General features: G+C 42.7%; 1 protein-coding gene across 1 annotated transcript in view; it reads left to right on the top strand.

Annotated features, from left to right (window-relative positions):
- The window catches only part of MED13 (mediator complex subunit 13), a 51,829-nt gene that overhangs the window by 20,913 nt on the left and 6,116 nt on the right, over window positions 1–24,800 (top strand). The window contains exons 4-26 of the mRNA XM_057378807.1: window positions 2,010–2,155; window positions 3,091–3,288; window positions 4,338–4,532; window positions 5,416–5,578; window positions 5,893–6,003; window positions 8,255–8,938; window positions 11,401–11,617; window positions 12,440–12,524; window positions 12,837–12,955; window positions 14,114–14,204; window positions 14,400–14,614; window positions 15,052–15,248; window positions 16,416–17,332; window positions 18,714–18,881; window positions 19,931–20,154; window positions 20,684–20,873; window positions 21,212–21,680; window positions 22,314–22,533; window positions 22,992–23,183; window positions 23,301–23,524; window positions 23,974–24,116; window positions 24,216–24,374; window positions 24,481–24,666. Of these exons, the coding sequence (XP_057234790.1) occupies window positions 2,010–2,155; window positions 3,091–3,288; window positions 4,338–4,532; window positions 5,416–5,578; window positions 5,893–6,003; window positions 8,255–8,938; window positions 11,401–11,617; window positions 12,440–12,524; window positions 12,837–12,955; window positions 14,114–14,204; window positions 14,400–14,614; window positions 15,052–15,248; window positions 16,416–17,332; window positions 18,714–18,881; window positions 19,931–20,154; window positions 20,684–20,873; window positions 21,212–21,680; window positions 22,314–22,533; window positions 22,992–23,183; window positions 23,301–23,524; window positions 23,974–24,116; window positions 24,216–24,374; window positions 24,481–24,666 (5,513 nt within the window). The remainder of the gene's footprint in view (window positions 1–2,009; window positions 2,156–3,090; window positions 3,289–4,337; window positions 4,533–5,415; window positions 5,579–5,892; window positions 6,004–8,254; window positions 8,939–11,400; window positions 11,618–12,439; window positions 12,525–12,836; window positions 12,956–14,113; window positions 14,205–14,399; window positions 14,615–15,051; window positions 15,249–16,415; window positions 17,333–18,713; window positions 18,882–19,930; window positions 20,155–20,683; window positions 20,874–21,211; window positions 21,681–22,313; window positions 22,534–22,991; window positions 23,184–23,300; window positions 23,525–23,973; window positions 24,117–24,215; window positions 24,375–24,480; window positions 24,667–24,800) is intronic.

Raw genomic sequence — 24,800 nt, forward strand, 5'->3', positions numbered from 1 at the left:
AACAATGGGGTGTTTACAAGAGGTGAAGCTTAATTGCATTTAAAGTGTATATGGGGGATATTTGCTTTTATTTTTAAATTTTGTCGTGCTGATACCGAGTTTCTGAATCRTGTCTGTCACTTGCAATCACCAACTCCTTCACCATAAAACATCCAATATGGTTTGGAAAATAAAATTCAGTTCGAAAATYAGTCTTCCACTATTTGCATAAGGATTAAAGTTTAATCAGATTTCCGTACAGGAATTTAGCAGTGTGTCCTGGCCATGTGAATTCTCTTCAACTTGTAATCATCAATGAGATGTTCAGCTCCATCCTCACTTCATTTTGGAAACTGAACTTTGCAGAGATTCCTGAGTGGTATCTCAGCTGTTACTGGAGCAGTTGATAATTCACTAATTCAGATCCTGCCTTTTTTTTTGTTCCTAAAACACAATTAAACCTGGGCAGCAGATGAGCAGAGCTGTGCTCCCTCAGTGAGGTCACTGCACGTTGTGTTTTAAGGTGCTGAAATAAAAATGTGCTGTTCCTCCTGTCCTCCATGAGCAGCCTGGGGGTTCTCTCCTCCTTTTTGCACTCATTTTTAGGCTCATTTTTAGTCTATGGAATGTCTTTTCCATTGGATCATGCAAAAACCTGCTCCARTATCTGCTGTTTTGACTGACTTAATTTCGAGTTTCTTGTGACTTGATCCCTTTTTTCCCTGAGACTGAGCAGGATTTCGCTTCTCCCCTCCTTACAGGGGAAGATTTATTTTCTCACCAGCACTTKATGAAGTACTTCTCAGGTTCTCCTTGACCTTGGTTTTTCTGGCCGTGATGCTGGACCTAATTTAATGTCCAAATGAGGACATTTAATGTCCAAATCTTCTGCTTTTAAACATCTGCTCTTTTCCTGCTGGAGTGCATCAGTCTGGCAGCACCTGGGATAACTTGTAGCCACTGTGACTGAGAAATGTGCTGCCTGTACAGGTTCTTTAAAAAGGGGGAAAAGGAGTTTTTCAGATGGGTGTGAGGTTTTGGTGCTTCTGGCAGGGATCTGCTTCATTTTGCCTTCCTTTCTTCCTGTCCTTTAACTAAAATTGGTGAAATGTATTTCACATAAACCAAGGAGTTGATGTGGATSCARCATAAAATGTTTTGCTGGTTCTCMTTGCAGGGGTCAGCTGAATTTTTGTGATAACAGCAGGGAAAAGGGCCCCAAAAATTGGGAATTCTCTGCAATATGTTCTTGGGGAGTAAAAGGTTTCACTGACAACTGGGAAACAGCATTTAAATCAGAGTTGTAGGAAGGAGAAATGTTTATTGWTGGGGAGTTTTTTCTAAAACTCTGGACCATGAGAGATGCTGTCAGTGAAGCATCTGGTATTAAACATTGACACTTGCCTTAATSACTTTAATTAACAATGTCTTGAGCCTTGGTTTCTTTAATTGATTGTATCTTCCCTTTTGTGTGTAGGTATGGGATTTCATTTTTAGTTACTTGACTGGCTTCAAGAGCATGAAGATAAGATTAAATTTAAATAACAAAACAAAAGCACTTCTCCAAGCTGTTGCCATTCTTCTTGCTTTTAAATAAGTGACTTGTTGGCTGATATTAAATTCTGCTTAGTGGAGCTGTGACAGGACAACCTAGATATGACCTCATTAAAAATAAAATATGTTCAGGAATATTTCTAGAGATTTTAAATAAATGGATAAGGTGTAAAAATATTAAGTTACAGGTTTTTGTCTTGTGGAAATTTAAAATACAATTTTTTTACAAGCTAGCAAAGTGTTAGTCTGAAGAAATTGAAAGCTTAGGGTCTGTTTTATAACTGATTTTTCTTTGGGAATGCCTTGTACAGAGAACTCATATTTAGMATTTTCTTGCTACTCAGATAGAAGGGTATTTCAATTATGTCCACAAATGATTACATCGTGAGGAAATACCTTTAAACTACTAAAAAAGACATCAATTTATTTGAAATTCTGTACTTCAGACCTTTTTTTTTCTCCTGTTGCCTTTGCAGTGAGCACCTGTCCTGCTCCTTCACCTTYTTCCTGCACGGGGACAGCAATGTGTGCACCAGCGTGGAGATCAGCCAGCACCAGCCCGTGTACCTGCTGAGCGAGGAGCACCTCACCCTGGCCCAGCAGTCCAACAGCCCCTTCCAAGGTGAGTTTGCCTCCAGGGATGGGCTTCCCRTGGATTCATCCTTTGGGGTGCTCCCCGAGGGCTCAGGGCAGGCTGGTAAGGGAGCAGAGCATGTCCCCACACAGTCAGGGTGCTGTGTCCTGGCCCCTGTGCAGGAGGAGCATTTCCATACTCATCTCTTGGCATGGAATTGGATCATTTGTTGTCATGACACAATTCCCAAGTACTGTCCTACCCATGACTTCAACATTTTGCTGTTTCAATCTTATAACCCTCACCACCCCCATTCCAGAAATGCATTTCTGACCCTGAATTTACCCTATTCCCACCCCTTCCCCTGTAAATGGCTGGGTTCCCCCAGCAGATGCAGGTTATGCWCTGGAAGACAGAGGAGTGCTGGGGCCTGAGTCTGGTCAGTGGGGCTGTGTGATCCCTCGCTGTGTCAGACACTCCTGCTGCTGCAGAAATCACCTCTCCTGCATGGCCACACTCCTTTATTAATGCTCAGTGCCCAAACTTGCTTCTTTTCTTCTGAATGCAACCTAACAGCAGCTGTGCCTCCCCACCATGGACAAGACTAAACATGAACCAGATGATTCCCTCTRCATTCTCTGTTGTTGTAACAAGCTGAATGAAAGGATGAGGAAACACCTCAGCTCTGCCAGGATTTRGAAGTGTTTCTTTATCCCACCTGTGTCTGAGACTCTTTGCAAGCCAAGATGAAAATTTGCCTGTTGCTTGTTTGAATTGATTCATTTGTAGTTGTTATTGTGGTGCCTCAATTCTTACAGTATGTAGGAATTTAACAATGTGAACCCACTGCCAAAAACTCATGTAGTGTAAATCATGATTAGGCTGCATTGGTAAATTGTTTAATTGTTGTGGCTGAAATAAAAGTGGGAAAGAGGGAATTTGKGGTGGATATCATCTGCAATGGATTTTTGTTTCTGTTTTAGTTATCCTGAGCCCCTTTGGGTTGAATGGCACCCTCACAGGGCAGTCCTTCAAGCTTTCTGATTCATCCACGAAAAAGCTGATTGGGGAATGGAAGCAATTCTATCCCGTCACATCCAACTTGAAGGAGGGATCTGAGGAGAAACAAGAAGAAATGGATTGGGAGGATGATTCTTTAGCTGCTGTTGAAGTCCTTGTTGGTGAGCCTGCTTACCTTTTAATTACTGAAATAAACTGCCTGATGAAGTCTGCAAAATTCTCAATGCAGAAGTGACCCCATTTTATTCCTTTTCCAGCAGTGGCTGTTGGGTTTTGTTTTCCTGTTTGATGCTCAGGACTATCTGCAATGAGTTATGGCTCAAGGTGGATTTTGCAGACCCATTAGTGGGAGGTCTTTTTCTTACATGCCCTCAGAGGCAAGATTTTAAGAAAATAAATAATTTRGAGAATTTAAAAAAAAATCCCTGGATGATCACTGTTGACATCTGCACATCTGCAAGTTGTGCTGTTTCAGAATTGATGCAAATTCTAACAGAGCAGGTTTGCCTTTTAGGACTGTCTTTAAAACCACAATCCTGGAGAACTTGACATGCTCAGGCACTGCCTTTATGTGCTGTTTTCCCTAAAACCCCAGCCCCTGGGTGCAGCAGKTTGTTCTGCTGGGGGCTGTGACCTTTGATTTTCCAGCTCATATAATCATTTCTCTGTGAGGAGTTTGCTTTTTATTAAAAATAATAAAAARCATGCATGTTTCTAGAGTTYCTTMCTAAGTCCATAAAATAATTTGTGTAGGGGCATCCAGTACTGTAGAACTCTGGTTCTTCATGTTCGTTCCTCCTTTTCTCTGCTCTTTGCAGAGAGCTTCACTGTGGTTTTGAATATTTTTATTTTATTTTAATCAGGACTCTTTATCTGTATTTCTGTATGGCTGCAGACCCTCATGCTGCTGGGGATGGTGGCAGTGTTACCTGGAATTAAAAAGTGCTTTTTCAGCCTTTATCAAACACAGTGATAGAAGCAGGTGGAGCATGTGGGTGTCTTTGCATACACAAAAATCTTTTTATTCATTCACAAATCTGTATAAAGCAGATCAGGTAATGATGAAGGTGACAGCAGAGGTTTTTAGTCCAAGGAGATGCTGCAGTCAGTAGAGAAGGGTCTGTAAGCTTAGAAGTGATGCAGAAATGATCTTTTGGATGCCTTGGAGTGCGAGCTTTGGTGACTAAACAGGGAATGGCCTCTCTTGCAGCTGGAGTGAGGATGGTGTACCCGGCGTGCTTCGTGCTGGTCCCACAGACAGACATCCCCACTCCCAGCTCCGTGGGGGCTCCCCACTGCTCCACTGCCTGCCTGGGGGTCCACCAAGTGCCTGCTTCCACCAGAGACCCTGCCATGTCCTCGGTCACTCTGACTCCACCCACGTCCCCRGAGGAAGTTCAGACAGGTGGGAAGGGATTGGTTCTGCTCCTGGGYAATTGTTTTCATAATAATTTCATTCATTCTTCTTCAAACCCTGCAGTGTTTGAAGGGGATTCAGGTGTTCTGTGTGCAACTGCTTATAGGAAAAATCAAATTTTTTTAGTCCTAAGTTTGTTGTGGTAAAACCAATGTTGTCATTTGTGGGCAAAATGAACTCAAACTCCTCTGTGAGCTGCTGCAATTAGAGCTGCTCTTGTACCTGGTGGTGTTTCCAGTACTCGAGATTGCTCTGGGGGAAGTTTTTTTGGCTTTTCCCCTTTGTGTGCATGGCTGTGTTCTGACACAGTTTCATGACCCACCTTGTGCCCTCAGTCACTGGTGAGCACAGTGATTTTTCTCACAGTCCAGGAAGATTGGCTGTAGCTCAGTTTCCAGTAAGGCTCAGTGCYCTCTGCCCTGGGTGTGAGCAGTGGTTATGGGGACCTGATTTAGGTCACAGCAGGTCAGACTCAAACATCGTTTCAGGTGACTTATGTAAGTTTTATTGTGCAGAAGAGCTTTTGTTTCTTTTTTCCTTCCATGATCTTCTGTTACCTAAGCTTGACCCTTTATTTTTTTAATAATAATGTTGACTTTGACCAAATTGTTTGCTATTTCAGGTCAACAATTTGATCAAAAATAAGGAATAGCCAACCCCCTTACCACATAACATATATGGTGCCTTTTTTTTTGTCCTATGGGAAGGAACCATGTTATAATAATTGGCTAATATTCTTAAATTTTCTGTGTGCTTTTATTTGCTAACATTGAATCAAGAAGATACTTTAGTCCTGTGGTGTTTGAATTGGAGTGATAGACTCTGTCTTGTCTCACTGCYTAAATCTGTTTCCTCTGGTGCTGCTTTTCAGTTGATGCTCAGTCTGCCCAGAAATGGGTGAAGTTTTCCTCGGTTTCAGACGGATTTATCTCRGACAGTACCAGCCATCACGGTGGCAAAATCCCCCGAAAATTGGCCAACCAAGTGGTGGACAGAGTCTGGCAAGAGTGCAACATGAACAGAGCACAGAACAAGTATGTACTCATCCTCTGAAACCAAAAATACCAATATTTTCTGTGTTCTTTATAGCAATTAATTCAGTTTAAAGGTGCTGTGACTGCTGGTGGGAAGTGCTTTACCCTTCTAATAAACCATTTTTAAAGAAGTTCATTATTTCCTAACTATTTAGGAAAGATTTACTTAGTTCTCAGTTCAATATGTCAGGAAAAAAGGCTGTTTATCATTCCTTTACCCAATCCCATGTCACAAAAGTGCTCTTGAGCTTTGCCAGGAGATAAGAGAAGAACATATGTCGCTCCCAAATAACTCTCCTGCTATTGAATCCTAGGAGGAAGTATTCTGCTACATCAAATGGCTTGTGTGAGGAGGAGACAGCTGACAAGGTGGCATCCTGGGATTTTGTTGAAGCCACGCAGAGGACAAATTGCAATTGTTCAAGGTACAGCACTTGGCAGAGGCGCAGCCCAGCGCTGTTTGTGGGGATTTAAGCGCTCAGGAGAGGCTCCTGATCACTCCTGCAGGAGTAATTAAACAGTAGAAAGCTGGAACCAAATTTGTGTCTCCTCTCCTAAATGTCATTGGAGGTCTTGAAACTCTGCCCAAGAAGTTAATGCGGGGGTTGGAGTGGAGTGAATCCTTCTGCTGCAATTCTGTATGGCCGTGGGCAGCTTTCTCAGGCTGCAGTGGGATGGGAATGCTGATTTATTTAGGATTTCGGCACCTCTTCTAGAGAGCTGTGGCTTTAGCCTTGGAGGGAGAAATCATGGGCAAGACTTGTGTCTTGATGAATTGGAATAAAAACCACAAATCTTCTGTTTGGGATGAACTGGAATAAAACGCCCAAATCTGCTGTTTGGGATAAATTCAAATAAAACCCCCAAATCTGTGTTTGGGATGAATAGCAATAAAACCCCCAAATCTGCTGTTTGACTTGAATTGGAATAAAAACCCCAAATTTGTGTTTGGGATTAATCGGAATAAAACACCCAAATCTGCTGTTTGGGATGAATTCGAATAAAACCCCAAAATCTGCTGCTTAGGATGAATAGGAATAAAACCCCCAAATCTTGTGTTCGGGATGAATTGGAATAAAAACCCCAAATCTGCTGTTTGGGATGCATAGGAATAAAACCCCCAAATCTGCTGTTTGGGATGAATTGGAATAAAAACCCCAAACCTGTGTTTGGGATGAATTGGAATAGAAACCCCAAATCTGCTATTTGGGAAGTGTGGCATTCCATGGGTGGCTGTGTGGAAAACTGTCTGTGAGTGGATGCCAGTGTTTGTTTTTTGTGTTAGCTGGGGAAAAAAGGGATGAAAACAAATTAAATATATATATATAATACAGCCTTTTTGAGGCTGCAGTGCCACAGATTGTTAATACAGGTATTTAATGAAATGGAAACATTAATTTCAGTGAATTCTCAATTTCTGTACTTATGGCAAAGTATTAATCTTTAGGTGACTGAAGTGTTGCAAAAGGTTTAAATGCTTTGTCTGATTTAAATGTTCCACTGATTACCTTGCAGTGAATATTGGTATCTTGGAAAAAAAAATTAATGTCTGGAGGATGTAGCATTTTGAGAGAAATGCATTTTTTAAACTCCCTYACTGAAATGGTTGGTTAAAGTTCTGTGGGGAATACTTGTGTCCTGAGAAGAGCTGGGATGTGGAGGAGGATTAAATAKTCTTTTCAAAAAGAATTTAGCTATGATAGCACTAGTTAAGAGAAAACCAGTCAATTAACTATGTGAGGTGTGTATTAGAAATATGCAATTGCCTAAAGAGAAGACCTAAAACCCCTTATTATTCCATGTGTTTTGAATTCTAAGTGGAGAAAAACATGTGGATGTGTGTGAGAGTTTAAAGTAAAAATAGATTTTGATACCTCTTACCTTTTATCCCTGCCTAATCCTGTTTTTTCAATACAAGTGCTTCTTAACTTTGCTAATGGAAGAGTGGCAAAGAATTCCCAGGCACTGGGGATGTACGTGCAGTTCAATGGCTCAACCATAAACATTGCATTCTGCACTTGAGGATTTCATCTGCCTCRTTCTGTCAGATGATCCTGAAAGCTGGCATCTTGAACTTCCACATCAAGTGTTTAAGCTCAAGTGCATTTACACTGAAAAAACCCAGCTGTATTGATGCAGTTGAGACAGTGAGTTTTTCTTTTATCCACACTTGCTAAATTTGTAGGTAAGCAGCTACAAAAGCCTTGAAATAGCTTTTGTAGGACTGAGCTTGGCTTCTTGGTTCTTGCTGTTAATTTTCCAGTCCTTAAMCCACTGTTGGTTGCTCTCAGTGATTGAATTCCAGAAGTCATTCACTAATTTTTACGTTGTTCTGATTCATCAGTGCTGGCACAAGTTAAAAGTGAAGAGATATTCATGTGACAATATTTCTGCTAAGGCAGTTATAAAATACTGCCTTAATTCTGAGGATTATTTGTGTGTTTGAATCACAGGACAGAGGTAACAATTTTTAAAATAAGGTTCTAAAATCTTACAGTGCTACTCGAGTTGTGGTCAGAAAGAAGAGGCAGCTTCACTTCAGAATGGTTTCAGTTTCAGACGTCTCTAATGGGCTGTTTAATGGCCTAGAAGCAGGTTCTTATCTTGTGAAAAAGAACACCATAGCCATATTTGAAAGATTAATGCCGAGTCTTTTCCCCTGTATTAATTCTGCAGGCACAAAAATCTCAAACCAAGAAATTCAGGTCAACAGGGGCAGGCCCCACCTGTGGGCCCCCAGCAGCCGGCGGCTCCGAAGCACAAGACAAATGAGAAGCAAGACAAAGGGGATAAGCCACAGAAACGCCCTTTGACTCCTTTTCATCATCGTGTATCTATCAGTGATGATGTTGCCATGGAGGCAGATTCAGCGAGTCAGAGGCTTGTGATGACTGCACCAGACAGCCAAGTGAGGTTTGCCAATCTGCGAACGGGCGACGTCGCCAAAGCCCCCGCGCTGCACGGGGCCGAGCTGCCCAGCTCGCCGCAGCCGCCGCCGCTCAGCCCCCACCCCTGCGACGGCGCCGACGAGGGGGTGCCCAAAGCTCCCTCCACGCCCCAGAGTCAGCATTTCTACCAGATGCCAACTCCAGACCCCCTGGTCCCCACGAAAGCGATGGAAGACAGGCTGGATGGTCTGTCCCAGCCGTTCCCGGCCGCSTTCCCCGAGGTTCTAGAGCCCACCGTGTACGTCGGCGCTGCCGTCAATTTGGAGGAGGAYGAAGCTGACACCACTTGGAAGTATTATAAAGTTCCAAAGAAAAAGGATGTGGAGTTCTTACCGCCCCAGCTTCCAAATGATAAGTTGAGAGATGATCCAGTAATACCTGCTGGACAGGAAAATGTAACATCAGTTACAGAGTAAGTAGTGCTTGATCATGGAGTAACAGCCAGAGAAGTGAGGGAGCTGAAAGGCCAAAGGAGCAGCGGTGCTGAGGGTGTGGRCACAGCTCTGGGTACAAGAAATTAATCCTTGTGAAATGTGGGCACAAAACACAGTCAGATCTGCAGCGAGGCTTTCTGGCTTTTTCTCATTTGGACTCTGATTTAGCTGATAGCAATGATGTTAATTTTTATACCATAAAATGAATCTTTAGCCAAATTACGCATATTTGGGACTTAAATCCCTTCCTTCTCCCCACGCCAAAAAATAGAAATAACTTTTTCACTCAAGTATTTGCTTTCTTCACTATTTGAAAAAATGTGGATGGTCTGAGATGCAGAGATACCGTTAAAGTTTCTTCTCTCATTTCTGCTCTGATCTTCACTCAGAAGAGCTGCTGTTACAAACATCAGCTTGYAAAACATTCTGCTCTGCTCTTGTTTCTATTGGGATGAAGGAATTGTCTACTTTGGAAACTGTTTTAAGTTTTAATAATTTTTGAAGCTTGGAGCAGTGAAGGAAATAAAACACTGCTGGTTTTAGTGTTAAAACTTGGGTTTGAGCTCTGTTTTACTGCAGAATGAGTCAAAATGAATTTGCTTTACCAGTTAAGCAAAAACCAACTCCACAAAAAAGATCATCACCACYAAAATCCCCAAACCATAAGAACAAAACCCCTGAAGCAAAGCCCTTGGCCTGCTGGGCTGTGGTTCCTGTCATCCTCTTTCCCAACACTTCCCCGTGAGGACACAGGGCTGGAAAAGGATGGCAGTGGGAAGCAACAGGTGCTGACAGGGCTGTTAATAGCAGCCAGGGCTTAACAGGATTGGGACGTGGATGCAGAGGTGACAAACTTGGGCTCAGAGCTGTGATCGAGGAATTAATGAGCACACCCAGGGCTGCCTTTCTCCCTGCACTTCTCCTGATTATTTTGGGTCCAAATTTTCTTATTCCTGCTCAGGTGAAAGGAGACTCTTACTGCTATTTTTATTGAGAGCTTTGGGTTTTATTTTAGCAGCTGCTGTGCTTAATTTGTGGTGGAAGGGCAGCTACTGGCAAAACAGAAGCTTGGAGTTGGTTTTTGCCCTGTTGCTGGCAGTGGGAAGCTGCTGGTGGCAGCACTGGAATGTGTAGGAAAGCTGGGAGGAGGAGTAAATGTGTTGGAGCTGTTGGTGTGTCCTTACACAGTCTCTGATCTCGTGGTCAGTGTTTGAGAGACTCTGAAGATGTGCATTTATAGGATTTTTAGTGCTTTTTTTTCTTTGCTTTGAATGCATTTCAGCCAGCAGATAAAGATTTTTTTCTTTTCAAGACATGGTCTTTCCTATTTTGATTTAACATCTTATTGAACACAGTCTTTTTTCCTGCCCAGAAATATGGCTGTTAACTTCTCTGTGCTGGTCAAAATTSCAGCAAAGGCATTTAATTCTTTGTTCCTAGAAAGTAGTTTCTATCTCTTTTTTTGCATTTTTTAAATCTTTCCTGATGGCAATTTCTGCAGGATTTAAAAAACTGGTTTATTGAGTATGGAAGACCAGCATGGATTGATTTGGCATTGTTGCTGGCTGGCTGTGAGGTGTTTTTTTGGGAAAGTTTGTTTCAGGGAAGTGTTTTTGGCAAAGTCAAGCTGTTTCTATAGTTGAGAGGGATGTACAGGAGCCATTCGTCTTGTCTGAGGGAGCACCTTCCTCGTGTGGTGCCTTTTGTATGCTGGGATACAGAAAATAAAGCTGCTTGAGGGGCAGATCTACAGCTCAGAATCAGAACAGTTTTCCCTTTTTCAGTTTTCTCCTTGCCAATATATTTTTTTTTTCCCGGTGCAATGTTTCATTTGTGAAGCCAATACTCCTGAGAGAAAACCTTAATTTCTGTGTCCTTACCAGCTCCAGTTTTGGCTCAGAATGTTAACAAAAGAAAAATGCTGATAAAGGCAAATGTGGTTTTCTTTTTCTCATTAGTAAATTAGTTACTGGTGTGCTGCAAGCTTCATTTGTATTGATCTCAGTGATATAAATGGCTCCTGAACACAGTGGAATTTGTGTGCTTTACTTGGGATTATTGCTTGGGCTTTTTTGGGAATGCAATGAGTAATTCTTTAGCCTGGTGAGTTTCTTTTAGTAGATGTGGAGAGTTGAATCTGTTTGTGCCTTATAATAAATGACAGCCATGACCTGGGATAAATTACTAATCTTTATGTGAATTGACAGTGCTTGAGGAGAGAGGGGCAGGATGAATCACAGGGCTGGAGCTGACGTGTGGAAGGAGGTGATATTAAATGAGTAATGATTTCATCTTCATCCCCAAAAGTTTTCTGAAGCTGGGCTGTGAAGGAAGGAAGTGGGAAGATGAGGTTCATGTAAAAGCCGTGTGATAGCAGAAATAATTCCACAAAATAAATGCTCAATAATGACTTGGTGATTTTTATTTTTCTTCTGTTCAGATTAATGGTGCAATGTAGGAAACCTTTGAAGGTTTCAGATGAACTGGTGCAACAGTATCAGAGTAAAAACCAATATTTAACAGCTGTAGCAACGGAAGCTGACCAGGAACCTGAAATCGATCCTTATGCCTTTGTGGATGGAGATGTGGAATTCCTATTTCCTGACAGTAAAAAGGACAGGCAGAACATTGAGAGGGAAGTGGGGAAGAAACACAAGGTGAGTAAAGGAGTGAGGATACAAAYCAGTGATGAGATTAAAACAAATTGCTTTAGGCACCGGATAGAATTTAAATCCTTCTCTATGTATTTAGGAGTAAATTAAAAAACAAATTATGTTCTGGCAGAAATGATCAATGAAATGAAGCAGCATGTCTCTAATGGCACCGAATTTTTTTTGATGCACTGGTGGTGCCATTGCATCAGGGTTTATGAGGAGAAAGCTGCTGGAGCACACTAAAAAATCAGTCTGGCTCAGTGGCATCCCTGTGGAAATAGGTGCTGGCAGGTGCCTGGGGAGAGAGGAACAACAAGGCAAGTGCTTTGCTCATGAGTGGRAAGGTCTGGGGGTAGGTGAGGTGAGCCCTGACTCCTTCCATGGACAGTGAATTGCAATTTTTATTCTTTTTTGTGCTTTAGTGCAGCTATGTGAAACTTGTGCTTAAAGCAAAAGGGCACCTACAGAAAAGGGAAAATACAACTGCAYTGGGGGCTTGTCTGTGAAATAAATCTGCTTTTTAGGATGAGTTGTGTGTGAATGCACTCCATCGTGGAACTGGTGCAGTTAATGTGTAGCATTTGCTGGAAGGGTTTTTCCTTAAGATGCTGTAGCAAGAATCCACGACTTGCTTTGTAAATTTATCCCCAACACAAACCCTGTGTTTGCAGCCCAAGCTCTCTCTCCCTGAGCCAGCAGCAGCCCCCAGCCTGCCCCTGCTGAGCTCACAGGGTAATGAGAACCAGATACTTGTCCAGGTACACAATTCCCACAGGGACATCAAATACCTCATTTCAGGAAACTTTTCTCTCCTTTTTTTTACAGGCTGAGGATGGAACATCCAGTGTTACAGTTTTATCCCATGAAGGAGAGGATGCAATGTCTCTGTTTAGTCCTTCTGTCAAGCAAGGTAAAGAGGCTTTTTTCTCACTCTCTATTTTAATTGTGTTATATTAATGGTATCTTGAATAGTCATTAGGTTCTAATAGGCTGCTAAGTTTTGTGTTTTATGGTTTGTATTTCCCTTCTGCTTGGGACATTTCTTCGTTGCACCTTGCAAACAAATGTTGGCTATAAAATCCAAATGCTCTAAAATCGAAGGGCAGATGGACGAGTGGAACCAAGCCTTGGTTCCTTTCCCCCCAGCTGTGGAAAGAGCTCTGTGATGAAGTTTTGGGTGCAGATGCAGTGCCAATGTTGTGCTGTTTGTCTTTCTGCACAGATGCCCGTCTGGCTGCCCACGCTCGCACTGCCTCCACCAGCCTGTTCCACGAGACAGACCTGGTGGTRTCCTACACCGACCTGGACAATCTCTTCAACTCTGATGAAGATGAACTCACAGTAAGTGATGCACAAGGAGTCCTGGCAGGTGCCAGCCAAACACCAGCGAGGAACGACTCTTGTCTGTTTGTGGTTTGGGGTTTGATATTTTTTTCTCTGGCATTTGTAGGAGAGGTTGCAAAACACTCACACAAACAAGCTCTGTGGCCCCTCCGTGGCAAACGAACTGTTSTGCTTGACTCATGCAGGCAGATTTTTGATGCAAACAACCTTTTGATCTTCCTTYCTTACAATCCCCCCAGTCTGTGCTGCCTGAACACATCTTTACTTAGAGCTGTACAGATTCAGTGTGCTCTTTTCCTGTGGTCTGGGCTCAGTTTTAGCTGGTTCATCAAGGTAATGCTGAAACAAACCAGCAGCTTCTGAAAGAGAAAAGGTGTTTAAACATCGGACATTCTGCCAAAGAAGCTGCTCCTCTGCAGCAGCTATTGGAACAGTTTCTCTTGCAGTCTCTGATGGCTCTGAATCCATTATCATTCTAGTTTCTATTTCAATACTGTTTGTAATCAGTTGTCTTTTCTCACTGYGCTTTGCTCCGTGCGTAATCCTAAATCCCCTTACCCAGACAAAATGCCCATCAACTTTAATGGGAGCCCTGGCTGAGTAAGGGCTGAAGGATCTTAACAGCCCTCAAAGGTCATCAGTGTGTAAAGGAGGGGTGTTTGCTCTTAAACATGAACACTTAAATTCTGTAGACATCTCAACTGCTTAAATATGGTAAAATATGATAAAATTCCTATTATTCTTTTACTTTTGACCGTTTTTCTTCCCTATATCTCTTGTTCCAGGATTTGTGTTTGTCTTTTCTGTTCCTGTGGTAACACCAGTGATGTTACTGTGGCTAGGGGAGTGTTATGGTTTGTTCTGGTAGGCTGTGGGCAGCCCTAATTTAGCTTCCTTTACTGCCTGCTTACAGGGTGAGGGTTATTTTGTAACTCGTGTCTCCCTTCAATAACATTGTGACCTTTTGGGTGAAGTCCTCTGGGCTCCAAGAATTAAGCACTTGAAACCCCAACCTTAGGCTTCTGAGCTATTTTAATTTTTCTAAATATTGTACAACATCTCAGCTTTGTGTGTGCAGGTGAAATTTCCTGCTAGCAGGAAACATGAGCATGTGTTTATGTCTGAAGTGATTTCATGACAATACTTCTTTCTCAGCCTGGATCAAAACGAACAGTGAACGGCACAGATGACAAATCCAACTGCAAAGAGGCAAAAACAGGAAATCTAGACCCACTGTCATGCATAAGTAAGATTTATTTGTGTTTTTTGTTTGTTTGTTTTTTTTTTTAATTAAAGAGAATCTAGCTCTAAACATTTGACTCTAAAATTTTGTGGGAATTTGGAAATGTTCCCTTCATTTGCCTTCCCGAAATTTTGAGTCACAGGAAACACTTCAGAAAGTTTTTTCATGCTCTAAAGTGTGCTTCTGGTCTGAAATTAGGCACTGCAGATCTCCATAAAATGTATCCAACTCCCCCTTCACTGGAACAACACATCATGGGGTTTTCTCCRATGAACATGAACAATAAGGAGTATGGCAGCATGGACACTACACTTGGAGGAACAGTGCTGGAAGGGAATAGCTCTACAGTGGGAGCTCAGTTCAGAATTGAAGTGGATGAGGGTTTCTGCAGCCCCAAACCTGCTGAAATCAAGGTAGGTAGTGCTGATAATCCTATCAATGCTTGGAATGATTATTGGTCAGTTTATTACTTGCATCTGAATAGAAACGGGGGGAGATTGAGTACAATTTGTGACTTGTCCTGCACTATACTGGGGGAAGTAATAGTACTCCACTTTCTAGTAATTATATAGTGTTTTACCATTTAAACTACAAGAAAGTGTAATGTCTGAGTAGCCATTAGTGAGCTGCAGAAATGCATTTCAGTTACTGCAGTTCACTGTGGTTCAGTGTATTGTGAATATTGTGTGTACTCAATGTGTACACAGTATCTCAGCTTTCTCTTGCTGCTCTGTCAGGATTTTGGATTAAAGGGCTGCTGCTTCAACCTAGTCCTGTTTTTTGGAGAAGCATTTTGATTTCTGCAGTGATCTAATTGACTCTCTAATGCTTTCCCATGTCTKCCTTCCAGGATTATTCTTACGTTTATAAACCTGAGAACTGTCAAGCTCTAGTGGGCTGTTCCATGTTTGCACCACTGAAGACTCTTCCCAGCCAGTGTCTTCCTCCCATCAAACTGCCYGAGGAATGCATTTACCGCCAGAGCTGGACTGTGGGAAAGCTGGATTTGCTGCCTCCAGGCCCTGCCATGCCTTTCATCAAAGATGGGTACGACCATGGGGTTAAGCTTTGTGAGGTGCTCACTTTGCCCCCACTAAATATTTATTTTGTCAATCAGTAATGGGATATTTRTATACACACTGCGTTTATACAACTGACAAGAGTCTTTAAAACATCCTTCTGGTTAAACCTCCTGCAGGAGACTCTCTTCTCAAAGAGCTTCTTAACTGTACATACATTTTATTTGTTGTCTCCTTTAAAGGCTTCTTGGGGGAGCTTAATGGTGCAAGCCCAGGTTTAATAAGTAATGAAGATGGTAACAATCAAGATAAATGTAAACTTGGGACTCTGTTTTTGCAGTGGTGGAGTGGGTACTGGAAGGGCTTAGTAGGTGGTGCTGCTGTTTCTTAAATAATTTTCTGGAGCAGCAGTGAACTCAGCTGTGCTGRGACTGGGGAAACATTTTCTGTGCCCTGTGTGATTGGGCCTGGTCACAGTAGAACTGCAGGGGGCATTTCTGCACCCTGCCTTTTGTAGGAGTGGTCTTGCTGCCAGATCTTCTTGAGATTTCTTTATCTCTTYTTCATTAATAGCTGGTATAAATGGATAAGCCAGCAAGGCGGTTGTGTATTTCTTGATAAAATTATTTGAATATTAAATGTTGGACTAAATACTGATATTAATTCTGTTAAGGCTACTCATAAGGAATATGTTTCCAGGTCTCATTAGCCTTACAAGTCTGGAGATACTCAGCTGCTTAGGAAAGAAAATGTTAAATGTTTCCAGGTGATACTTTCCTCACAGATTCAGCTGAATCTGCTGTTGATAGATCTGGTCTATTTTCTTAGTGTGTGTCAACACAACATGTAAATAAAACATGAATGAAAAAGGTKTCCTTTAGACTCCATACAACCACAGAATTTATAATTTATTCTGACCACACTTGTTTCCTGGGARCTTTGTGCAAAGGAAAAGACGAAAGGAGGCAGGGAGAGATTCTTTAACGGTGCTGTCAGTGGGAGTCCTGCAAAGTCATTTAGAACAAATGCTCTTGAAGTTCCTTAGGGAATGAAAATCTTGCTGTGGATTATGAAAGACTAGCTTTAAAAAGCAAATATTAATTAGGAAGGTCCTTCTTTAGAAATCTAAGTCTTAAACATCAAACCCAGTGTGTTGTGTACTTAAAGCCTTTCCTTCTCTTGTGGCTGCCGTCAGGGATGGGAGCACCATGGATCAGGAGTACGGCCCTGCCTACACCCCACAAACCCATACTCCRTTTGGGATGCCCCCGAGCAGCGCCCCTCCCAGCAACAGCGGGGCYGGAATCCTCCCTTCTCCTTCCACCCCTCGCTTCCCAACGCCCAGAACACCAAGGACTCCTCGAACGCCCCGTGGAGCTGGCGGGCCTGCGAGCGCCCAGGGCTCGGTGAAATACGAGAATTCCGATTTGTACTCCCCGGCTTCCACRCCCTCCACGTGCCGGCCGCTGAATTCCGTGGAGCCCGCCACGGTGCCTTCCATCCCCGAGGCACACAGCCTGTACGTGAATCTCATCCTCTCYGAGTCCGTCATGAATCTCTTCAAAGACTGCAACTTTGACAGCTGCTGCATTTGTGTTTGCAATATGAACATCAAAGGTGCTGATGTTGGAGTTTACATTCCCGATCCGACACAAGAGGCCCAGTATAGGTGTACCTGTGGTTTCAGTGCTGTTATGAATAGAAAATTTGGCAACAGTTCCGGGCTGTTTCTCGAAGATGAGTTGGATATTCTGGGGAGAAACACGGAGTGTGGCAAAGAAGCAGAAAAACGCTTCGAAGCTCTCCGAGCCACTTCCATTGAACACGGCAGYGGAGGGCTGAAAGAGCCCGAGAAACTGCCCGATGATTTGATACTGTTGCTGCAGGATCAATGCACCAACCTGTTCTCCCCCTTCGGTGCAGCAGACCAAGATTCCATCCCCAAAGTTGGTGCCGTTAGCAACCTGGTACGTGTAGAAGAAAGGGATTGTTGCAATGACTGCTACTTAGCCTTGGAACATGGACGGCAGTTCATGGACAATATGTCAGGAGGGAAAGTTGATGAAGCACTTGTGAAAACTACTTGCTTGCACCACTGGTCAAAAAGAAATGGTAAATATTGAAACCAGCTTATTTTCTATTCGTCCACGTGTTTGGGTTTTTGTGTGTGAAGGGTGGTTTTTTTTGGGTTTCCTTTGTGGATTTTGAATGCTTTAGGCTGTGTTTGTCACCTGTGTGACGAAGTCCTACAAACTTCTGTTTGATGGTGTTCACAGTGACCAGCCCTTCTGTGTTCTGTGCTGATCACCCAGCAGAGAAAAGCCTTGGCTACTCTCAGCTGTAAATTCCTAAAATATATTTGAAGTGTAACTTAAGACCACTGTGAGTGTCCACAACACTTCACTGGGTTTATCCTTTAAAGAGCTTTAGTTGACTGGCCCTACAGAGGCTSTGCAATGATTGATGCCTGTAGGAAGTGCAGGGGGTTGGAGTGGTGACYGTATTGTCAAGGCCACTGTGGCAGAATTAAACAACAGCTCCGATTCACTGGCTTCCCCCCTTCTTTAAGGAGGAGAGGGGGGCAGTAGGTTAATGGCATGTGTGGCAAAAAAAGCTTTATTGAAGCCTTCACTGTATGTTGGATCTGCCAGAAATCCTTGGATTTTTCCTTTGAGGGCCTGACTAATGATGCAGCGTCTCCTGGAATACCCTTTATCGTGTGTATTTGCTTACTGTTCTCTAATAGAATTTTCAAGTGGCAGCTCTTACCAGGGTTAGGGTGAAAGATAAAGTTATGAATCACAGTTAGCTGCAGTTCCCAGTTTTAAGTGAAGATGAGGAGAAAACAGCCAGGTTCCTGTGCCTTGCTGGGGGATTAACTTGGAAAACCCAGGCTGTAGATAAATTGATGTTACTGTGACTGTGATGTTTAAGATAAAGAGATGTAAAGATACTTTAAAACAAGAAAGCTTGGAAATTGTAGCCATGCCAGATTTTGTGTCAGCTTTTCATTCCAAAGCCCTGTACCTGAAATGGCCCAGTGGTGGCTCTGRATGAAACGGGCTGAGTCTGCTCGAGGCTTCCCTCCACTTCTCTGAAATGAGTACTGGGTGGCAGCCTGCAAATCCGCCTTTGTTGGGAGGGACAATCCTGCAGTTTCAGGCTTCTACAACTTGTTTGGGGTTTTTTTTTTTTTTGGTTGTTTTTGTCTGTTTTATTTTTTAATTTTAGGGTGTTTTCCTTTGTTTAACTCCTAAGATGGGAGCTTTTCAATGGGAAAAATTCTAGCGGAAAAAGAAATTAAGAAAAAWACCTCCATCTGTGTATTTTGCGAGGGGAAGAGGGAGAACTGTAAATCCATGYGTGCTCAACTTTACATATCCCAGCCTTTGGGTGGCCTGCAGTGTTTTTAGAAAGGACTGTTTAAGATGGGGATGGTTTGGGGAATTTTGGGCTGTTTGCAGCAGCCCTGACCACGTTTGTGTCCCCGCAGTGGTGGATGTGAGCATGCAGTGTTCCCAGGACATCCTCCGCATGCTGCTCTCRCTCCAGCCCGTGCTGCAGGACGCCATCCAGAAGAAGAGGACGGTGCGGTCCTGGGGGGTGCAGGGACCCCTCACGTGGCAGCAGTTCCACAAAATGGCTGGGAGAGGCTCCTACGGTAAGGAATGGAGATTCTGTGGAATCTCCTACCTCTGCTCCATCCACCCAACCCTGCTGCTCAGCTTGTTGGAATTCCGAACAGCACTTGACCTTTCTTTAAACTAACAAGTCCTATTAGACAGAGGAGAATTCTTCTCTTTAGAAAAACAAAAAATATTTCTATTCCTTAAAACAGGCAATGAATTAAAGATGTGCGTTTAAAATGTACAACTTCAGTTGTGCTGTTGTGTGTACACCTGACGCTTCAACCAGTGAGGGACTGAAATTGCCAAGATGGGTTTAGTGTTAGAGTAACTGCTCAGGGTTTTTACTCAAAAATCTTCTATTCACCCCATTTTAATTACTCTGAAAATAGGGAGTTAAAATATTGGTTTTGAAATGCTTGAAACAGYGTGCTTTATTGCTCAGTAGTGTCAGAACTGCATTCAGGATCTGGGGTTATTCAGTGTCTTATCTCTGATARATGCTTGGAGTGGCCAGCACGTGATGCATTTACAGATAGAAGGTGAATTTTGTGCACTCACGATTTAATGACTTCATTAGCATATGAGATTGATTTACCACTGTGGTAAAGAGTGACCTTTCACCAGCAGATCTTTTGTAGCTATATTTAGAACATGGCAATTATACATTTACAGTACATGTAAATGCATGTTCTTAAATTTGTTTCCTTCTCTAGCCCTTTACATGTCTGCTTGGAATATTTACATTTTTTCTCTGTCTTTGGTCCCTGATTGCTTTGGCTCTGTGGGAAAAAGCTTCCTGGACAGTACAGATCTGTTCCTGATTGTCTGTGTGCTGACAGAAATATAAAACCCTGTGGAATTTCTTCCTAAGTCCCTGAGATATTTCAAATAAAAACAATCAGCTGGTGGGTTTTTTGCAGAGGGTTGGATCCTACACTTTGGATCTGTAAAATGAGAACTATTCCATTGATAGCTAGTGCTCCTTCCTGTGAGCTGCTGGGAACACCAGAGGCTGTTCTTTTTGTGTTCCCTCGAAGTTCATTTTAAGCTTTCTGTTTAAAACAGTGTCTTGATTTTGCAGGAACCGATGAGTCCCCGGAACCACTGCCAATCCCAACATTTTTGTTGGGATACGATTACGATTTCCTGGTGCTGTCTCCATTTGCATTGCCCTACTGGGAGAGGCTGATGCTGGAACCTTACGGATCTCAGCGAGACGTCGCTTATGTCGTGGTGTGCCCAGAGAACGAGGCTCTGCTCAACGGAGCCAAAAGCTTCTTTAGGGATCTGACTGCAATATATGAGGTACGGGATTTGGGGCAGTTTGCACTGAAATGGATTTGGGGAAGGCCGTTTCTAATACGTGCTCATAAGGACTTATCGGGCTTGTCGGAGCTGATAGCGACGCCTGCTCACAATGCTATCGGGGAAAGCTGCTCGGAGGGATTTTAGGAACGGGCACTCGGGAGATAAGGGCTGTTGGTGCTGCTCCCCGTTCCTTTCGGGATTCGCCTTTTCCATCCGATAAACTCCACCCAGTGGCAMGGCTCAGCATTGCCACGCTGATTGTGTTCCCTCCGTTTAATTAATTAATTACATGCTTGCATTGCTTGGATTGTGAGGAAGATTAGAGTAGATGATTATCAACCTGGATTTCATGCATTCAGGAAAATGCTGAAAATAAGCCATAATTCAACATTTCACACTGGTGTGTAATTATAGAATTGAAAAGTTATTTTGGATATTRTAAATAAACTGAGAGTACATATATATGATCTATCCCTTGTGTGATATTTGACACCTTTTAAGGTTTTTTTTTTTACTTTCTTTGCAGTCCTGCAGGCTTGGTCAGCACAGACCTATCTGTAAGTTACTGCCTGATGGGATCATGAGGGTCGGACCCACAGCCTCCAAGAAGCTCTCAGAGAAGCTGGTGACGGAGTGGTTCTCACAGACAGCCAATGCCAACAACGAGGCGTTCTCCAAACTCAAACTCTACGCTCAAGTTTGCAGATATGAGCTGGGTATGAAATTTTTTAATGTTCCTTATTTCATGCAATTGCCACTTACTGCCTGACAGGGACTTTGGTTGTCTTGTATTGGTGACTTGTATTCTGAAGCACTGATTTCCAGCAATTCAACATGTCTGGAAGGATGTTATTTTAAAAACTGGTTTATTGATATTCCCTGAAGAGTCTTATAAAAATATTAGAAWTTGAAAATTTAATACAGGTGTTTTAATTTGAGAGGTAAAATGTATGCTCAAGGTTTGCTCTCTGTTACAACTGTTGACTTCCATAGGTGACATAAGCTTCAAACCAGCTGCAATATAACATTTCTACTTTTCTCCCCCTGGTTTTAGGTCCTTACCTTGCTTCTCAGCCTTTGGACAATTCTTTACTTTCCCAAACAAACCTGGTCCCTCCCTCCAGCCAGGCAGCCTCTGCTCTGGCCCCAGTGGCAGCCCCCGCTGCGAATCCCAACACTCCGGCGTCGGCTCCCACCGCTCCCAGCAGCAGCACCATCACCGTGACATCCAGCAGTGCCATGTCTTCTGCAGCCACTACAGCCAACTCCACCCTGACCACCACTGCCCCATCCTCCTCRTCCTCTGCCAGTCTGGCCAGTGGGATCCCAACAAGCAAGCCTTCCTCATTCCCACCTTTCAGCAATATGAACAATACCACTCCTGCCTCCCTGCCCGCCCAGGCTGCACCGGTCCCAAACGGGCAAAGYGGGGGGCAGCAGCAACAGCCAACACTGCAAACAGCAGGGATGTCTGGAGACGCGGCTGCGGCGCCTGCACAGCCYCATCCAGAGGTTTCTGAAAGGTAGGGAGCTGCACTCACACCTTCAGCTGAAAAATCAGCTCAGCAAAAGAGAACTTATTAATGCACTTTTGTGCTCTCAGTAAAAACCCTGTAATTATTTTCACCAAGCTGCTTTTAAAGAAGAGTGAGAATTYAGTTGTGGTGGAGCTGAACATTTTGGTTGTAGCTGCAGTTCTAATTGCATCTCAGTGTCTGCTCTGGTACAAAAATATATTTCCTTTTTTTTCTCTTCTCTCTCTAAAGAGAGAAAATTCACCAAACTACTCACTTCAATATTTTAAAGGGCTGGGGAAGGAGGGGGAAACAGATAATTGGCACCATCTTAGAGTTCTATTTTCTGTAATCAAAGTTAGAGTGGTGAAGACAGCTTTTACTGTAGATATCCTTGTTCCCCAGTTAAGCAATAGTTGAGCTGTTGAGCTGCTGTAATAAAACAGGCTAAAGGAAAGAAAAGAGACTCAGAGTTACTGATAAGCTCCCATACAAAAATGATATAAAAAGACTGTTTCTTACACCRCAGTTGACTCAAAGGTCTTTCAGATTAATAATTGACAATTTGATCTCATTTTACAGTAAAACCAAATCTTTATAAAACTCAGCTGTTTGTAACAGGTTTCTAAATTTCATTTTCAGCACTATGGATCGTGATAAAGTCGGAGTCCCCACAGATGGAGATTCACATGCTATCACCTATCCACCTGCAATTGTAGTTTACATAATTGATCCTTTCACATATGAAAAAAAGGATGAGAACAGTAGCTCATCTAGTTTGTGGACACTTGGACTTCTGCGCTGCTTTCTAGAGATGGTTCAGGTTCTTCCTCCCAACATCAAGAACATCATWTCTGTGCAGGTGAGCCAACACTTGCAGAAACAGCGTATCCTTGGCTTTGGCTGTGTTTTGGGGGTGATAACGCCCTCAAGGTGGAAGTTTGACTTCCTCTGCAAACATCACTGAGAGTTCTCTGGCTGTTAAATCATTTGGTTTTAGTTTTTAGAGCATTTTGGGTGCTGTTAACCAAAGCTGAATCCTGTTGTACATTCCAARCTCCTTCCTGCAGCAGCTGCAGGACTGGTTAACAGAGGGCAGCTTTTTGGAGGAATCATTAAGATTCTCTTTTAAACAAATTATTTTTTCCTCTGAAGAAAATTTCAATGAAAATAATCACTTGAACGGCTTTAGAAGAAGTGCAAGAAATTTGACTGCAAAGTAAAATTCAAAAAGCAATGTACCAAATACTGTGTTGAAAGCCATTTAATCTATGGATGCAACAATGATTTTTTTTCTTTTTCTCCTCTTCTCTGTTTTAGATTGTCCCATGTCAGTACCTGCTCCAGCCTGTGAAACATGAGGACCGACAGATTTACACTCAGCATTTAAAATCTTTGGCATTTTCAGCTTTCACTCAGTGTCGGAGACCTCTCCCAACTTCCACCAACGTGAAAACCTTGACTGGCTTTGGCCCGGGTTTAGCCATGGAAACTGCTCTTAGGAGTCCTGATGTGAGTATTGTAACTGAGATTGTGGAATTATACAGATCAGAGAAAAGTCCCTATTGATCAAACAACTGTCTTTCATGTTTTCCCAAAACTTCATCATRTGTTTTGTCACTTTTCTAGAGACCCGAGTGTATTCGACTCTACACCCCTCCTTTTATACTGGCTCCAGTAAAGGACAAGCAAACAGAACTGGGAGAAACCTTTGGAGAAGCTGGCCAGAAGTATAATGTGCTTTTTGTGGGCTACTGTTTGTCTCATGATCAGAGGTGGCTGCTCGCATCCTGTACTGACCTCTATGGAGAGCAGTTAGAAACCTGCATCATTAATATTGATGTACCAAACAGGTAAGAACCCAATTTTTTTTTTTTTTAATTTTTTGCAAGTATATTTTCTTTCATTCCCCTGAAGAATTAGATTGGGTTTGGTGCTKCAAGAATAACTGACTTTTGTAGACTTTCTCTGTTGCAAAACTGGCGAAAGCAAAYGGATATTTTCCCTATTATGTGCATATTGTTTTGAGTTAAATTTCTAAAAGAGCGTTGTTTATTTTCATCTGATTCTTGACTGTTACTGTGTGTGTGTTCACACCTCTCCTCCTCATTTACTGGCTTTTAATGTCAGTTTTAGAATGYGATTAATTAGAAAAACCCAAACAAACTGAAGTTGGACTGTAATACCAACATTCTTGGGTCCTATAAATGTTCAGGTTAATACAAACAAATTCTAARTGTGGCATTAAAAACTTGTTGTAGGTGAGTTCTAGCTTTGTTTTCCCCTTCTTTCTTAATTCTAGAGCTCGCAGGAAAAAGGGTTCTGCCCGCAGACTTGGTCTCCAGAAACTCTGGGAATGGTGCTTGGGACTTGTACAGATGAGCTCTTTGCCATGGAGAGTTGTAATAGGCCGCTTAGGAAGAATAGGACATGGGGAATTAAAAGGTAACAGGAGCATTTTTTTTGAATTTAAAACTTTTGATGCTTTAATTTTTCAAGTATTTCTGGAAGAAAATCTAAATAATTAAAAATTTCCCCTGTCAGACTGGAGYTGTTTGCTGAGCCGCCGGAACCTGCAGTCCCTCAGTAAGAGGTTGAAGGACATGTGCAGGATGTGTGGCATCTCTGCTGCAGACTCCCCCAGCATCCTCAGTGCTTGCTTGGTGGCCATGGAACCCCAGGGATCCTTYATTATTATGCCAGGTATTTGGGAAACTCTCTCTTTTTGGCATGAGAACTAACAGTTCAAGAAAACTGGGTTTTTTTTTAGTTTGCAAAACTAAGGCAATGGTGGGTTTCTCTCCCAAAGATTCTGTCTCCACTGGCTCCGTGTTTGGGCGCAGCACCACCCTGAACATGCAAACGTCTCAGCTGAACACGCCCCAGGACACGTCCTGCACTCACATCCTGGTGTTCCCCACATCTGCATCYGTGCAGGTGGCATCATCCACCTACACCACTGAGAACCTGGACCTGGCCTTTAACACAAACAATGGTTTGTACTTTGGATTTGTTACCTKCTAAAAACCCCTTGGCACTCCCCCTGTAATAAGATTAAACTTAAATTTCTATGGAAAATTTCTCTGTTTCTGAATGTATTGTCATATCCTATGCATAATCAAACTGTAA

The sequence above is a fragment of the Malurus melanocephalus genome, unplaced genomic scaffold (genome assembly GCF_030028575.1).
Source record: "Malurus melanocephalus ecotype Western Australia unplaced genomic scaffold, MMel_1.1 scaffold_376, whole genome shotgun sequence".
In the NCBI taxonomy this organism is placed as follows: domain Eukaryota; kingdom Metazoa; phylum Chordata; class Aves; order Passeriformes; family Maluridae; genus Malurus; species Malurus melanocephalus.